General features: G+C 40.5%; 1 protein-coding gene across 1 annotated transcript; it reads right to left on the reverse strand.

Moving 5' to 3' along the window:
* Positions 1-692: 692 nt before the first annotated feature.
* Positions 693-13,827, reverse strand: cpeb1b (cytoplasmic polyadenylation element binding protein 1b; the record flags this gene model as incomplete). The annotated part of the gene is made up of 12 exons (XM_083920477.1): positions 693-876; positions 1,580-1,660; positions 2,151-2,245; positions 2,973-3,171; positions 3,868-4,004; positions 4,370-4,474; positions 5,475-5,588; positions 6,313-6,565; positions 8,119-8,345; positions 10,919-11,137; positions 13,392-13,563; positions 13,813-13,827. 12 exons carry the CDS (start codon positions 13,825-13,827, stop codon positions 766-768), a joined length of 1,728 nt encoding a protein of 575 aa, XP_083776603.1. The 3' UTR covers positions 693-765.
* Positions 13,828-18,210: the final 4,383 nt, after the last annotated feature.

An 18,210-nucleotide genomic window follows, 5' to 3' on the forward strand; every position in this document is an offset into this window, starting at 1 on the left:
ACATTTTGTACCGATTCAGTTGAAATTTGGGGGAGGGCAAATTAAGAATAAAAAAAGTCAGAAGAATGAGAAAAATGACAAAAATAAAAAAAGGGGGGTTCTCCCATAAACAGCCGCCTGGTAGAATTCTGTTCAAAATGTTCATGTTATGACTTAAAACCGTTTGTGTACAAATTAGTAAAAAACTGCGTAAAAATGTCTGAAATGCGACTGGTTAAATGAAGCCCAACATTCAACTCCCTAAAGTAAGAAACACCAGCTGGCTTGCACAGGAAAAACAGACGCCAACTGGGGGAAGGGGAGGGAAGGGGCAGGGGGGGAAAAATGAACTAAAAAAATTTAAAGGCACTGTATGGCATTTGCCAATGAACGGCAATGAGACTTGCGTGATTGCTCTTCACTATGCAACACATGTAAACAAAAAAAAAAAGAAAAAAGAAAAAAAGAAATGGCATTTTCATCCACTTCTTGACCTCAGGCTGACTCGCATCTTTCTGTCTGGCCACAAGTCTGTGAAAATGCATAAGTGTGAAGGACTCCTTGTCTTTCCCAACAAGGTCACTGTGCATAGTGCCACTGTGAACAGCAAAAATGTAGCAAGTGCAAAAGTGAACATTTTCTACAGTGATATCCCAGTGCCTGGTGGAGTGCCATGGTGTCCTCGCTCCGAGGGACATCTGGCACACGTGCTCTCCTTGGCGGGCAGCCTCATCCCATTGAGGGGGCTCTTCCTCTTGCCCTTCAGAGTGTTTGGATGCACCCGCTTTAGCTGGAGTCCCTGTTCTTCTGGTTACGCATGAGGGGCCGGTGGTTGCTCAGGATATCCATGGCGTGCTGCCAGTGCCAGCAAGAGCGGCAGTAGTACTTGAAGCAAGTCTGTCAACAGACAGATTGAGCGTATTGTGAGCTACTTTGACTGAGACATTTCTGATGTTGGAAAGACTTTCAGGTGATCAAACTGAATTCATGCACAAAAGCTCATAAAGGATAATTCTGGCTTATTACAACTAATTTATATGTAGTACGGGACATTGTGTGTCAGTTCTAATGCACTTAAGTTAGTAGTTGACATTTGGAAACATCAATGTCGCTACATTGAAGTAGACAGGGTCTTCAAAGTCAATTAATCAGGTTGTAAACAATGCTAAAGACTGTAAACAGGATCTAATCCACCCTATTCTGAAGTCAAATGGAAAATGAAAGCATTGTAGTGTCAGCGGTAATCCCTCACTGCAACAGCAAACACGGTAGGTCAAAGTTGAAGCAAGACGTCTGTAAGAGGATGTTAAAGGGGAGTTTGGGCCTTTTCGACCTGGACCGCATGTATTTCTGTGCAAGTGACTGTTTTCACAAGGTAAATAAATGGATTAAAACAATTAGGAATCACTTAGTTTTTAGAAGTATTAAGACAACTCTCCTGATTTTCCAGGACACAACCCCCCACCCCCACCCCCCCCCCCCGATTTACACACAAATCAGATGCACTCACTCTGTGGACCATAAATATCAATTTTTCATGGCAATCAGAGCATGAAATGACAGAAACTACTGTTGAAGCAGTGTTGTGTGTTCCACTGACCTGGTCTCTGCAGAAGAAAGGCCCAGGTTGGCGAAGGCAAACTTGACACATTGAGTCTTCCAGGTACGGGTCGATCTGGACCTGAGGGTGAAGGAGACGCCATGTTACACAATTCACAGCAGTCAGTCAAAGTTAAAAAGACAAACAAACAAATAAAAAACAAGCTTCCACTACTGCAAGTGGGAAATTGTTGATTAAGCATTTTAAGGTATTTTTACGAGCAGATTTTTGTAATACTAGATTTTCTCGAGTTTTATTATTTAGGTTAAATGAGTCACTATCGGTTCTTTCACTCGAGAAAAAGTATTTTGAACTACTTTATTTGTTATTTTTTTCCAAATTGCATTCTGTATTAATCCAAATCTGCAAAACAACTAAAGCTTTAAAATAAATAGAGTGGAATAAAAAGTAAAGTATTATCCTCTGAAATGCAGTGTCTTTAAAGTATAAAGTAGCGTAAAATGGAAATAATTGAAGTATCTCAAAATTGTATTGTACCTTTAGTAATTTCTTACTCTCCATCACTGTTGGATGGAGAAAAGTACAAACGCTGAGTGAGTCATGTTCTTACCTTCTTTGTAAACTTGGGGGTTTTGATCTCCACAAATGCTGCACACACGGCCTTCAGGTAACTGCGCTGATTGTTAAAAGTGACACGTCCAGAGCCTGTACACAAGAAAGACAGATACTTTCAGTTTCAATTCAATTTTATTTATAGTGCCAAATCCTAACAAAGGTCATCTCAGGACACAGAGTAGGTATAGCCCAACAATCCCCCCATAGAGTACGGTGGCAACGAAAACCCTCCCCACAACAGGCAGGAAGGTCGGACAGACCCAGCTCCACGGAGGACAGTCATCCGTCGGGACACAATCATCTTAAAAATAACAACATAGCTAAGGGCTCGTAAGCCCCAGCTGTAAGCTTTATCAAAGAGGAAAGTTTTGAGCGTACTCTTAAATACGGGGACAGTGTCTGCCTCCCGAACAACACTTGGGAGTTGGTTCCGATCGTTGCCAAAAAATATATATTCTGCACAGTAGCTTAATATAAAAACAGATTTTATAGTTTTAAATGCCTTGAACTGGTGCATGGTTCAAATCCTCACATCAAGTTTAAAGTCTATAAATTTCCCTCAGTTTCAGTTTGTACTTCGTGCATGAATGGCATGTCCGATGTCAGTATGCCAAGATGTCTACAAAGTGCATCCTCAAAGCAATTTCAGTCAAAAACAACTGGACTGGTTGTTTGTCCTAGACAAACAACCAGTCCAGTTGTTTTTGACTGAAATTGCTTTGAGGATAACGATGACCTGGACGAATGAGAACATTCACAGGCTTACAAAGTGCATGCACATACAGAAGCCGAATGAGCACAACAGCCGCCGTCTCACCTATGGGGTACTTGTGCTTGTCCGTGTCGATGCCAGCGTACATGACGCCTCCGAATAGGTCGTTCATGATGCTGGCCAGCGCCTCAGCGTTCAGCATGCCATGCAGCGCGCCAACAAACACCGTCTTAGTGGGGTCCAAACGCTGGGCGGGGCAGCGCACGTAGTTACTGTCCGAGATCACCCAGGGGATCACCTGCACCTGAGACCGGAAGAGAGACAAGTCACTTAAAAGACTACTCTTACAAAAACTTTGACTAAAATGGTCTCAACTGGCAACGTTTTGATTTAATTAAGGAACCATCTGATTTATAGCCGCCACTAATGAACCTCAGATCAAAAATGTGGACTGTTGGTTGGAGAAAACATTGCTAAATGATTCAATCTGTAATGACAGGAGAAAAATTACTTGTTTACTTGAGATGCGGTTTTGCTTTTTGTTTGATAAATGACTAACAATTAATGGATTATAAATGATGCAAGTTAGAGCTAAAACATCAAATGACAGAAAACTAATGGGATCAGAGAAAAAGAATTGAGATAAATCTGATCAGCTTTCAGTGCTGGACCGCTGGTGCTACAGTTTAGACATGTCTAGTAGTGTATTTGATGTCAATACACGCTCTACTGTAGAAGATCAGGTAAGGTCTGTAACTCATGTGAGGTACAGACAAGATTCAGTCAGTCTGTAAAAAAAAAATCTACATTTGCAAAGTAACTAGAGCTGTCAGATAATAGGGAAGTAAAAAATACAATATTTCCCCCTGAAATGTGATGTGTTTTAGAAAGTGGCATGAAAAGAATACTAAAGTATCCTAAATGTTGTACTCATGCACAGGGATCAGTGATGGATGTAATGTACATAATTGTGCCTCGCGTGTTTTTCGTTTCAACTCACATCCTTGCATCGCATTCTGCGGCTGGACATCTTGAAGTAGTACTCTCGGTTGTCCTCGGGGTGAAACGGGTCCTGGGAGCAGGCAAGGAGCAAACCCCGCACAGACTTCTCGTTCTCAAACACCAGATACACGTAACCTAAAAATACAAAACACACAAAATACTTTACATACAAACAGTATTACGGTGAGGATTTAGACTCCGACACAATGACTTTCACATGTTCATGCAGCCACTGTTGCAAAAATAAAGATATGGCCAAAATGATATGATTATTCTGATCAATATTGAGATCACAATTATGTCCAGGTCTACATTATTGATCATCCATCTTGATTTGTCCACACGCTGCATCTACCACCATGTCTTATGTTACATTTTAGCCCAGTATCACCATCCAAATTAACTCCAGAGCGCAACAGTCAAACTCACCAGCATGCCATGTGCTCACCACAGTGCCACCCTAAAGGGGAAAGAAAATTTGCCTACCAGCTTGTCATTACCTTTAGCAACATTACCTTTGGGAGGACAGCGAGGGTGCTTTCCATCCTTACCAGGCCACTCCACATTCAGAGGGCCGTAGCCACTGAAGATGCTGATCAAGCCGGCTGACAAAAGATGGAGTGAGGTCAGGAAAATAGAAACAGTAGTTCAATGAGTTTTCCTTCTATAAAAGTGATTACATTTGTAGTTTTCATGGGTGGGGTTGTGGGAAGTTTTAAAGAGTGTCCATTTATTAAATTAAGTTGGAATTTATGGTTGAACATTTGCTGAATCCATCAAAGGGGCTGAGTATTATCGCTGATTTGAATCAGATATTTCTCTTATATCAGCGTTGCTTGGATATTAAAGATCTCAGAACTAATGCTTTAAACTGCACAAATAAACCTCTAACCAGGAACATTTAAAAACATTAATAGTTAAATTAAGCATTGAGCCCAAAGCAGTTACATTAATACACCTTTTAAATAAACACGAACAGATTACAGCAGTCAACACAAAGTGCAACTCTGAGCTAAAGAAAGCACTTTTTTTTTTTTTCTGGTCAGAGTGGTGCAGACAGGACACGCAAGTTTTTGCCTTGGAGCATCATTTAGCCAATTAGGTCGTCTAGTTAAAGTTAAATGACTTATTTAACAGCAGGAAGAAATTATTTCAAACTACAAATAAAATACATAAAAGGATGTTTACTTTGTTAAAACTTGTACATTCTAAATAAATGTAAAGAAACATACTTTACTTACTTTACTATTTATACAAAAAAAGACTTTAGTTTACTTCCTGTAAACTCTTACTGGACACTAAAATGAAAGTTTTTTTAAATGAACATCCAAGTGCACAGAAATACTGCTAAATTAAGAACGATCTGAAAAACCTTACTGAAGGAATTCAGCTCACACCAGGAGGAATAAAACTAACTTCCTTTACAGTTGTTTGGATTCTGAATTTATTTCATCCAGCCTAATCCAGATTATGGAAGTATGGATTCAAGCACAACCCCTTCAGGGCTCATTACTTATTGAACTGTAACATTAATGCCACGCACCAAAAAAATAAATAAAAGAATCAAGCAACGAAGTCCGGCACTAAAATTAAAGCAGCAGTTACCTTCTGTGATGTCCCAGGGCACACCACCAAGGAAGACCTTGCAGGAGTACAGAGGGTCCTTGTTGTTTCTAGGAGGCAGCTGACCGCTCCAGGTGAACGTGGCCTCATTCACAGCTAAGTCCAGAAAAAAAGGTTAGCCAAAATTCAGCTCACTTCTATCCACAAAGTCACCCCAACTACCCTTTATACCATTAAAACCGCGCCATAAGGCAAATCAAAAAAGGATAAAACAGTGATATGATGAGTCACGTGTGATTTAAGGCCAGTTCAGACCAAAGGTTTGTGACAAAACCAGTTGAAACTTGCAACGTTTTCTCTTAAGAATGAGACCCAGTGACTCGCGAGATTACCTGTATAAAGAAAGGTTAAATAATAAAAAAATAGAGCATGTCATACATTCCAGTTTACACCAATGAGACGAGAAAATGTAGTCTCCATAGCAACAACTCTGTACTTCGGTTTTAGTTTGACTTCAGGCTTTTTTGTAGCTGTATGTAATTTGAAGCATCTTAAAATATGAATTACAGTGAATTTAATATTTTACTCTGATTCGTGCTCTCTCCTAATTAACTCTAGCTCACTCGACTCTTTCGCTCATTGAGTCTCCGTCCAAAACTGCCATTTCGACCAGCTGATTGACCTGCGGACTTTGCTGAGAGACAATTGGAAACGGGGGAACATGCCTTACGTCCTAAAACCAGCTGCCGGCAGCCACACCAACAGCAGGTTTGAGTTGAGATGACGGGCTACATGACGCCGCTGCAACAGCTACCTGCGATGTTCTAAAACGGTTTCATCGCACTGCGAATCTTTGGTCTGAACTGGGCTTTAGATTTACCTGCAGCCTGTCTGTGCAGGCGGGCCTCCTTCTCAATACTGAACGTATCCTCCGGCTGTTCGAACATCTCCGTACCAGGCCAGGGAGAGCCGGTACGCCAGCTGCGAGAAATGGCAGAAGCAGGGCTGGCACTGGGTGGTGGGGTCAGTGGAGAGCTGGAGTCCTGGGGTTCCAGACGGGGGCCCAGTCGCAGCATATCCTTCTGCAGGTTTGATGCAAAGTAAGGCATGGTAGGGGAAATCCGCAAAGTCGACTGGAGAAAAAAGATGTTCAAATAATTGTACCTTATAACACTTGTCATAATTGATATGCCTAAATCATAATTACTACACATTCTTAAATAAAGCACAAAAACAGATAAGCTGCTGAAAAAGGTCTGATACAAAACATTGCTGGAATAGTGGAACATGTACTACAATGTTCAACAAATGTACATTTCCACAGCACTGATCAGTACAAGTCCTGTCACTTTCCAATCTGCTGCACTCAACATAAATGAACACGCACCTTTACAATCATGGTGTGCTGAAGCAGTCAGTGCTCGGACATGTGCGGTTACTGATGCCGCCTGCTGTTGGAGCCGACAGGTGGAGGTGGGGCTTATAAAATGTTGTGTCGAGCCTTGCTTCCCTCTAAGCACAAAATTGTTGCTTCTCTCCAGGGGAAGAATACGGTTTACATTCAGGGCTCCACACTAACTTTTTTCAGTAGGAGCACTGTTGGCCCCCAACTGAAACTTTTAGGGCCTCAACCAGAAATTTTAGGGGCAGACACGGGAGAATCAATCATAAATCATAATAGATACAGAAATTAAGGGGTGTGACCAGACGATGCACGCTATTACGTTCACGAGAACGAGATGAGATTTTAACACTAAACTTTCAGTATTTTCTTTACAGGGGGTTGATTTTAGCAGAGAGCTGTGGTGATGACATCTGGTCGCGCATAAGCAACTAAATGTCTAGATTTATGATTTAAGCTGCCGTCTGAGAGACTCCAGACTTCCTGCGGACGTTTCACATTAAACATCTTGCAGGAAAGGAGGGATTGTGCCCTTGAAGCTGCTGGAAAGATTTCAAGATGAAAAGATCTGCGTCGCAAGTGTTGAGTTTCATTGACAGTCGCTTAACACACCAAAATAGGGCGGCACGATGAGGGAAATATCTAGTGGCATTGTTTTTACTGATGTTGCGATATGATTAATGACATTGGAGCGTATGAATTTTTTGCATCATTCATTTTAATTTCAAAATACATTTCAATGATTGTGGTGTGACTATTGCGAAGATTTTTTTTCTTAAGTCTGTAGAATACGACTTGTAGGCCAGAATCTCTCTGCAGCACCACAACGCTCAATTCAAAACTGTATCTGGCAAATATTTTGCCATTAATAATTATTGCACTCGTCCATATTGCAGTTAGTTAATCTCACTGCTCATTTCTGTCACAGTAACATATTTTATACATTTTCTCTACATTTAACTTATCTGATTTCATTTTCTCTGAATTTTATTTTACCTGTATTCTTAAATTCTTAAAGAGTTTTATTGTTGCGTTTTTTTATACTTTCTGTATTTATTTACATTTTTTTACATTTTCAATTTCCTTGCGGGAGTCAACCCAAAGGGTTTCTGCAAGCGAAAATAAAACCAGCATGTATTGAAGTGATGTGGAAATTTACATTATCCTGAATTCATCAAAAGAAGAGTTGTATTTGAATGAACAACAAATGAAAACTGGAGCAGATCAGAAAAGAGCGAGATGCCATACCAATACATATACAAAATTCAGTATCATGAGCCTTACCAGCATGTCACAGAGGTGGTCTGACCCAGAGCTGAACCCGCTGGTCTCCGAATCTTCAGGACTGCTGGAGCGAGAGTCCAAGAAGGAGCTTGAGTCCAGACGGTTTGCATTGCGCGGGATGCTTGTGAACTTATCCAGGTCAGAAGCCATGTTTATGGACTCAGGCGGCAGGTAACCTGGATGCTTTCCAAGGATGTTAGTCAAGGAGCTGTTCATCATACCCAGCACTGGAGGGGAAAGGACAATTACACCATTTACAGTTGTACTACGATGATTCAGCCCTTTCAGAGTGATCTGTACAAGTAGTCATGCTGATGTAACGCCCAAGCTTGTTTGTTTGAAGATGGGACGTGTGTGCTGATTCTACAGAGCAATATCGATGTCAGGAAGCATGCAGGCGTTGCAAATTCAGGTTCCCAAAATTTCTCTTTACTCACCCACTTGCAAAAACAGAGCAAAGTAAAGCAAATGGGTTTGTGTGCTGAATCTACAAAAACCATTGATTTGGGCGGCACAGTGGCTAGGACCATCTCCTTTCCATGTTCATTTGAGTTTTCCTCCGGGATCTCTGGTTTCCTCCCACGCCCCCTTCAAATGATGTTCGGTTAGTCAGTGCCCCCGATCAAGGCACTGGCAAAAAAAAACAAAAAAAACCATAGAGTTTCCAAGCGCTCCACCACGGCTGGGTTAAATGCAGAAGACAAATTTCCCTCAAATGTTTGCAATTGCTGAGAAACGACAAAGGAATCTTCTTTTGATACGAGAGAACTGAAAGGCTGCGATGCAAAAGTCAGGTTTTCTAAATTTGTATGTGGAAGAGGATACTTTATGTGCAAGCTGTCTGCTAGCTGCAACACAAAATACAGCCAAAAGATGCAAAACATCAAAAGTAAAATTGAAAATGCTTTGAGCATTGACACAAGCAGCCAATCTGAAACACGATCTTGTCACAGAAGCTACACGCCTTTCCCTTCAGCAAAGCTGGTGGCCAATTCATCTGACACCTTTCCCAAACAAAGCCCAGTGACTCGTTAAGCAGCTATTCGACAAGTATTAGCCAGCGGCTTCCTTCCCCTTGATAACAAACTGGCAACTGACAATATGGACTGCATGGGCTGTAACAGTGAACATGAGGCTGAGGGGATATTCAGCTGTGGGTCAAATTCAAACCTACCTCCCAGTTTTGGTGTTTCTCACCCTTGGTGACAATTTACTTAAATGTTGGACACACCCTATGTATCTGGCAGCTCTCCTGGTTACTTTGCAAGATTGCAAGCCGCTCAAAGGTGACTGAAACCCTGAGATGACCCTCTCAGCCATCAGAGAGAGGTGTGTCAGGTTTGGGCAGAGGCGTCCTCTGAAGTGACGCTGCTCGCTCCTTGTTGAAACACATTAGGAGTTTGCGGCTGCATGGGTCAGTTATCTGTTTTTTAGGCGCATATTTTACAGTTTGTTCCAGACATTTTATGAATAAGTGTGGACAGCATAGTCTGCAGGAGTTGGTGTCCTGCCCATCACTTCCTGCTATGGATGAGAAATCCTCGTCACTGCCTGTAGTTCACTATGATTGGTCGAGTGGTGTGTTTTTAGGGCGGTGCATGATGCGGACTAGCCAATACTGTGTTTTGGCTGAGTAAGAAAAAAAACCCACATGCGTCTGTGCAGAGCATAGAACAGCAGTCGATATAATGTGCCCTATAGACAATACTACAATCTCTCTGCTTCAGATCGTCAGCACGTCTAATCACCTTCAAAATCTATTAGTCATATCGCCCACCCCTATTGTGAACCTCCTTGCGCAACATGCAATACCCTTAATTTTGACAGACAATGCCCTTGAAGCTAAGAATATTGAAACAATGAAATTTCCAGCCCAGAGTCCAGATCTAAACCCCATAGAGAAGCTTTGGAAAATCCTTGGCAACAAAGTAATGTTTAAGAAACCCACTACAGTCACTGAACTGTAGAAGAGACAGAATGGACCAATATCAAACCAGAGCAGTGTGACAAACTAGTCAAGTCCTGTGGGCGTAGATGTACTGAAGTCAGTCATTCAAAGCAAGGGCCTCTAAAGAAAACATGCTAGGACAGCAGTGGTAGGCCACAGTTGGTACTCTATCAAATTCGGAATAAACTATTTCAAAATAAAGCAATAATACTTTGTACTCTAATTTTAATCTCCAGCGTATATGTATATAGAGCAGCTAAAGAGTGACAGGAAAGTGGCGGCAGCAATACAACTATAGCACTACAAATGGGTCAGGACAAGTGGGTCATTGTTAAATTCTGCAAAACCTCTCCAAAACAGACTCATCTCAGAACTATCTGGCAACCTAAATGTCAGCATCATTGATGTTCACGCATGTTAATTAGCCAAGTGGGACTGTTTGTTTGGTTTGTGTGCCAACCACCCCCCCAGAAAAACAACATCCTGGCATCTTCAGTTAGAGCAACAGGTACTTAAATATACATAAAATGACTCATGTCCTGGGTGTTTAGGGACATAAAGTACCTTCACTGGACTGTTTTTGTGCCTGCTGCACTGCTAGAGATGCAGCAAAGCAAAACTGCCACATCATCCTCCCTGGTGACGCTTCAGCCTGTTCCCACACACAGACTGCTGTTAATAACCAACCACCACATATTTCTATACAAATGGAGGCTAAACAAAACAAGGCTGTTACAATATCGTCTGTAATGTTCAATTAAATTGGGTCACGGACAGAGAGAGCAAATAAACTCTTGGGAAAACGACCAACATGAACAACACATTCAGGTAAACAAATTATTTGGTACTTACTGGCAGGTGAGCTGGGCTGAACATGGGAAGGGGAGGTGTGTGTGTCCGCCTCCTGGCTGCCCCATGTGTTCCAGCCGGACAGACGGAGGGTCTGGAGGCCCAGGCCCAGGTCTGCGACACCCGGTGGGCCCCTGGATGGCGGCATCTCCTGGGAGCTGGGCATGCCACCACAGTTGGGGAAGAGCATCCTCCTGCTGCCAGCTGCAGCCAGCTCCGACTCTTTTCGATCCAAGATCCAGTTCAGAGATTTAGAAAAAGAGAAGGGAGAGGAAGTGTTAATAAGAACGGTGTCAGTCTGCGTTACACAGAAAAGGACAGGGAGAGACTCGTCAGACAAAACTGTTTCTGTGAAGAGAAATCTCATTTGAAAAAGAAACTTCCCTGATCACCACATCTCCCCCTACCCTGGCTGACGGGGGAGCTAACCTGCTGCCTCTGTGCCCGGTGCAACTGCCATGCATCTCCGTCCGCATCACTGACCCACCTAGCAGCATGTGACATGGCTGCTGATGCACTCGCACACCCCTGCTAATGACATCAGCTCTCCCCCACCTCCCTGCTTCCTTGCCTAACAACTGTGTAATGAAAAATTCCTGTTAGAGCTATTGGCTTGTTGATAGAAGTACTCCCCTCTCTGTTAGGCACAGCACATCTCAGAGTCAGTGAGAAAACCACTGTTACCGCTGCTGCTTACTCCGTCTAGCCTTGTTTCCTGAGCAAGCTGACAGAGGCGGGAGGGAGGGAGGGAGGGAGGGAGGAGGCAGAGCTACAGCGGCATGGTGGGAGATGAGAGCAAATGACTCAGCAGACTTGAATATAAAAAAATAAAAAAAAACCTCAGACTGAAGATGCTCAATAAGCCATCAGAAAACTTGATTAAATAAGTTGTTATATCATACACATCAACTGGTGTGTTTGGATTTTTCTTGCACACACCCCGCTCATAAACATGCATCACCAACAGAAGCAGCTGACAGATCAGATGTTGAGGACTGAGTGAATTTGCACAACCAGCTCCTCCCTTCCCCTCTCCGGGCCTGGAAAGCATCCAGCTGCAGCCCTGAATCAGCAACACCAAAGCTGGGCTGGTGGGCAGAGAGGCCACAGCAGAAGTTTAGCTCAGGTTGTGTCAAGATACAATTCACTTTCGTATTACTAAAAAATTAAAAAAACAACTCACAGAACAGATGTACTGCGCTCATGTCAAGCTGAGGAAAACCTTTTCTATTACCTGGAACGAGACTGCGGTCATGCCTTGGGCAAATTAACAATTCGAAGGAAACAACGCAGGCACTGTGCTGAAATCTTGGCAAATCACTCCTGGGTTTAAAAAAAAAAAAAAAAACACTTCAAAGTGCTGCAATGCTGCAGACGGCGATGCAGCATGAATCAGCTGCTGGCACCCGAATCATAATGACAAGGTGAGGCAGTTCTGACTGAGAAAGTGACGACTTTTGTAACTTTTCACCTTAAAAAAAATAAATTCCTCATAAAAACTGTACTGTAACTTGCATTTAGGTTCATTTTGACAGTTTCTGGTCTAAATGTGTCACTTAAAACAAAAATGCAAACCACAGGACAGCAGCAGGGCCCTCAAACATCAGACTCAGTAGCTACTGCTGAGGTCATGTCCTCTTCACCTTCACATGCATTTGAAACTTACACATATGGGCCCTTTCATGCAGCTTAAGGTGAATATATTGACATTTAGCACTGGTTAGAGCTGAAACATTTTATTTATAGATACTAAACTGACAGGAAATCACCAACAAGACCTTAACCGAGAAGAAATGCCAAACGTTCTCTACTTTCAGCTTCTCAAATGCTTAGTTACCAGACGTGATTTTGTCACTGCATAGCATCTCAGCTGTGCAGGAAACAGTTAGGAAACATAGTTGAGGTAAAATAAAGGCAGAGTTCAAAGATGAGTGTGGTCTGAGTGAGGATGCTGGAAGTAAAGGGGGTAGAAATCAGGCTATTGTCCCATCACTTTACATCCTTTTTCCCCAATTTAGAGCTGCGGCCGGTGTGATTCCAACATAGGATGGCATTTAAATTATTTAGTTTTCATTGTAAATTAATTACTTTGTTTTTGGACTTTTGACAAAAGCAGAAACATGACTTATAGAGACTTATATAAAATACATCATTAATCCATTTTAAACAGTTGACAGTTAAAGAAAAGAGAAGGTAGCTGACCTTTTAACAGTGAACTTCATTAAGAATATTTTCCAATCAAAACTGCATCCTGTCAATGTGACCTTGAAACAGCCCAAAACAAATTAATTAACTTTCTCAATTAAATGATTAAAATAAAGAAAAACGTGTCTGCTCAAAGCTTCCTCAGGCATAATGCTCAGAAGGACTCAGTGTTTCTACAATTTAGAACCCAACATGCGCATTTTCCACAGGTATTTGGCATTTCCTCGCTTCTTTGCAGCTGCAGAGTGGGAAAGACTGAACAAGACGTTACCACACAGCATGTCCGGCTTCCCCTTGGTGTTGGTAGGTGTGGTGCACACGTCGTCGAGTATCAGCGCGTTGCCCAGTATGTTGTTCATCGTGTGGAAGACGCCCGCGTTGCCGCAGGTGGACAGGGCCGGGGAGTCATAGTCCAGGCTGTCGGGCCCACGGGGATCATGTCTCTGCAGGAGGGAAACCAGAAGAGGAGAAGCTAATGCTGCATTCATGCTACAAGTGAAGCCAAAGTCTGGGACACATGTGGCGGAGGGAAAACTAGCATTTTCGAGCAGCTGAGGGGGACATTTTTGGGGGGGTAGGAATTCAAATGTACGCCTGAAAAAGAGACGTCGGTGGTAGTTTCGTGTCACACAAAAGGTCAAATGTCGTCCAGACTCATTTCATTCATATTTTCTTTTAGTTTTTGAACTCACCAGCGAAAACGCCATGATGACAGCTATGAGAAGTGCCACAATGATAAACGCTGGCAGCAAACAGAAGTCATATTTATGAAGTCTGCTAGTAGCTAATTAGTGCAAATTTGGCGAACGTGCGCTCGGCGAATGAGCTCGCTGGTGCACGCTCGAGGGGCATGGGTCAGGTCACGTGACGCACATCAAAGGGCCACGCCGCTCAAAACAAACATCATGTGTCAATAAAGGTTTTAATTTGAAGATAGGATGGATTTTTCATAGATGTTTAAAATGACAGGTGCTGCCTAGTGCGCAAGTTTTATACATGTTTTGGATTTTATTCCTTATATTCTGTACATTTTATTTTATGATACATACACCTGCAGTCATAGTGATCTGTCATTAAAGATTATTTAGACTGTATGGAAGAAGTAACCAAAGTATTTCCTGCCTAAAGCATTCAGGGATGATCTCATACTAGAAAACAAATACTAGGATATACAATACAAATACTAATATAATGTACATGGGCGCTTCTGTGTTTCTGGACCAAAATACGAGTATATTTGTACATGTTTTGGATTTAATTCTTAATATTTTCTGAATGGAAAATCTATATTCTGTACATTTTATTTTATAATACATACACCTGCAGTCATTGTGATCTTTCATTAAAGGTTATTTAGACTGTATGGAAGAAGTTACCAAAGTATTTCCTGCCTAAAGCATTCAGGGATGATCTCATACTAGAAAACAAATACTAGGATGTACCATACAAATACTAATATAATGTACATGGGCGGTTTTGTCTTTCTGGACCAAAATAAAAGTATATTTGTACATGTTTTGGATTTAATTCTTAATATTTTCTGAATGGAAAATCTATATTCTATACATGTTGTTTTATAATACATACACCTGCAGTCATAGTGATCTTTTATTAAAGATTATTTAGACTGTATGGAAAAAGTTACCACATATTTCCTGCCTAAAGCATTCAGGGATGATCTCATACTAGATAACAAATACTAATATAATGTACATGGGCGGTTTTGTCTTTCTGGACCAAAATACGAGTATATTTGTACATGTTTTGGATTTAATTCTTAATATTTTCTGAATGGAAAATCTATATTCTATACATGTTGTTTTATAATACATATGCCTGCAATCATAGTGATCTTTCATTAAAGATTATTTAGACCGTATGGAAAAAGTAACTAAATATTTCTTGCCTATAGCATTCAGGGATGATCTCATACAAGTAAACAAATACTTGAATATACCATACACATACTAATATAATGTACATCTGTGCTTCTGTCTTTCTGGACCAAAATAAAAGTATATTTGTACATGTTTTGGATTGAATTCTTCATCATTATTGGGGGGGAAATACTCCAAGTATACAAATGTTTCCTTAATGCAGTCTGGGATGTGTCCCACAGGAAACTTTGATATACCACACGCTAATATAATGTACAAGTATGCATCCATTTTTATGTTTATTTTTATTAGAATATAAAAGTATATGATTAAAACATGTGAAAAGCCATGCACCACTTATTTCACCTGTGAATGAAGACTTTTCTCTTTAACAATCAGACTGAATTTACAATTCATATCCCTTCATTAATTTATTTAAATCAGTAAACAAAACTGAGATGTTTTTGTTCCATTCAGAGGTCTGAAACTGGTTAGTATCTAACAGAGCTAAGGTTTCTCTCACTCGGTCACTTGACTGTGGAGACATCTTGTTTAGATTTACGACGGCAACATACAAACAGTGTAGTGTTATGATATAATAAGGCTTAAGAAGACTGTCTGTGGCCTGTCAGCTGAAAAGGTTAATAATAAACAGAATAAATAACACAAAAAATGACAAATACATATACAATAAAGACATGAATACGCATGTTTAAAATATATAAAAATTAAAGTAATGACAAACTAAACAATAATGTTGTTTTCCTTCATGATACTCACTTTAAACAGGACATGTGATTTAAGTTATTTAGTCTCAAATCCAGAGTTATCATATGTATAGTCAAGTCATTTACCTGCAGTATCGTTTCTTTATAAAGAGAAAAGACAAAGTAAAAGTTCATTTGTAATAATATTATGGTGCAAATGTTTCCAACCTGTTCAAAAAGTATAAAAATGAATTGAATGTTTATTATAATTAGTTGAATAAATGTAATGAAACAAAAAAAACTTTATAAAAGCTTATTTCTTAACTTCTTCTCAATCCCCAACATCTGTTAAACAGTGAAATCCTGACAGACGACAGCGTAATCAAACAAAACAATCAAACGTTTTACTTTGGTGAATGGGTTAATTAGAGATTTCAATTGTTGTCGGGCTCATAGCAAACATCAAGTAATGTGACACAGACATATTGAAATGTCGACAGTGACAGCTTTGAACATTTATAATCTATTTAAACTGAAAACATTAAATGAACACGGACAAGTCATTCAAGTCTCAAGTCTTTTATCCTCTGCAAGTCATCAAAAAACATCACTTCAAGTCCAAGGCGACAAGTGTTAAGTCCACGTCTCAGTCTTAAAGTAGATATCTTGTTCTCTCTAAAAAGGACGTACACAGTTTTACCACAGTGTCCTGCGTTTTATTACATTCTACATGATCCTATTTAGTGAATCTGCCTCAGTACATCACGTCTCTTCTCACATTTAAAGCTACGGCTCGTTGGAGCAGATCCCACTGCTGACTTACTATCCATGCGTGGGTGCAGATCCCGGGTGGGACGCAGGGGACACGTCCCCCCCAACATTAGGAGCGTGTGCATTTCTCCTGTAAACTTGGTACAAATGTCATTAGTGTACACACCCCTCTGGCTGTTACCCCTCAACATATGGTAACATAAACACCACTGCAGTGTAAAAGTATATACAGTATATTGAAGTGAAGTGTGATGGCAGGGTGGTTACAGCCGGGGGTCACTGTTGGTCCAGAGATTGAGGCTGTAAGATGCGACGGTTTTGCATTGACACAAAGGCGGCCTGTAGTGGAGAAACAGTTTTGACCACAGGACTGAAGAAACATGTGACTGTTTTCACTGTTTTTCCCCCTCATAACAACAGTGTAAATAAACTTTAAAGGGCTTTAAACTGTTAAAGCTTAAACTGACGTTTATGACCTTCAAGACGAACTGACACTTAATAAGAAAGGCTCTGTGAGAATGTAGTCAGAGTCAAAAGATGCCACTTAACTGAATTTAAGACTGGATAAGATGGAAAGTTATCGATCCACATGGGAAATAAAAGTCTGTGCAGAGGCAGAATTCACTGAGGACGAAGAACAGAACATGAGCGCACTAATAAAATATATCAAATAAGCAATAACAGTTAAAGAGAGCAGACTTATGTGGTTTGATAAAGACTGGCTGGTTCTGCTGTGAACTGATAATTTACACGTGTTAGGAAACAGGAAAGATGTCAATTACAGACATGTTATGTGGTCTATACATATACACTATAACAGGAGTAGTCAGGTAAACAAAATGTGTTTATATGAGCAGGGCTGCGCAGGAAAAAGTCTATTTCTTCCATTTATCATATTTCTTTTATTGCAGTGTAAGGACTTCTGATACAGCTTGATGTCCTGCTAAGGTGCAAATGTTAAACTGCACATTTCCTGATGTTTCTGAGGGCACAGCTCAAAAAATACGGGAGACACGCCAGGCAAAAACATCATTTTTTCACGCATTCGTCAATGTTGAGTTTTTTTCTTTCCTTAACATAAATAAACTAAAATAAAACACCCAAAATATACATTTAGGTGTTACTTTACAACACTTTGTGTATTTGCATCTGTAGATTTCTGTAGAAAGCCTTATTAGCACATTTAAACATAACATTTCAGATAACTTGTCTTAATGTGAGAAATCAATTGGGGAAGTTTCTTAGTTAACTGTTTTTACTCCATTAATCTGTAGTGTGTGGCACAATGTATGAATTTTACAATATGCATCTTTAAAGGTTGTTTTCTCAACACGTTTTTCTTACTGAGACAGAAATCTTCACTTACCAACAACAAACTTTCCAGTTTCATTCATATCTATGTTCTGAAGGTTTTTACAGAGAGGTTTATTCATTTATCATTCATTGCCTGATTTATACAACATTTTATTCCTAATAACGCGTCAAAAATGGATTTTGAAGACTGCCAGTATTTCTGATTTATGGAGTAATAAAAAGAGATATCCAAAATCCCCTGTGCAAAAAACTTTGGCTCTAATATGTCAACAAAATTCAATTAAATTTATTTATAGTGCCAAATCATAACAACAGTTGTCTCAGGACACTTTACAGAGTAGGTAAAGACCACACTCTATGACTTATTTATGATTTACATAGACCCAACAATTCCCCTGTAGAGTACGGTGGCAACGAAAAC

Source organism: Echiichthys vipera (assembly GCF_963691815.1).
Source record: "Echiichthys vipera genome assembly, chromosome: 1".
Taxonomy (NCBI): Eukaryota; Metazoa; Chordata; class Actinopteri; order Perciformes; family Trachinidae; genus Echiichthys; species Echiichthys vipera.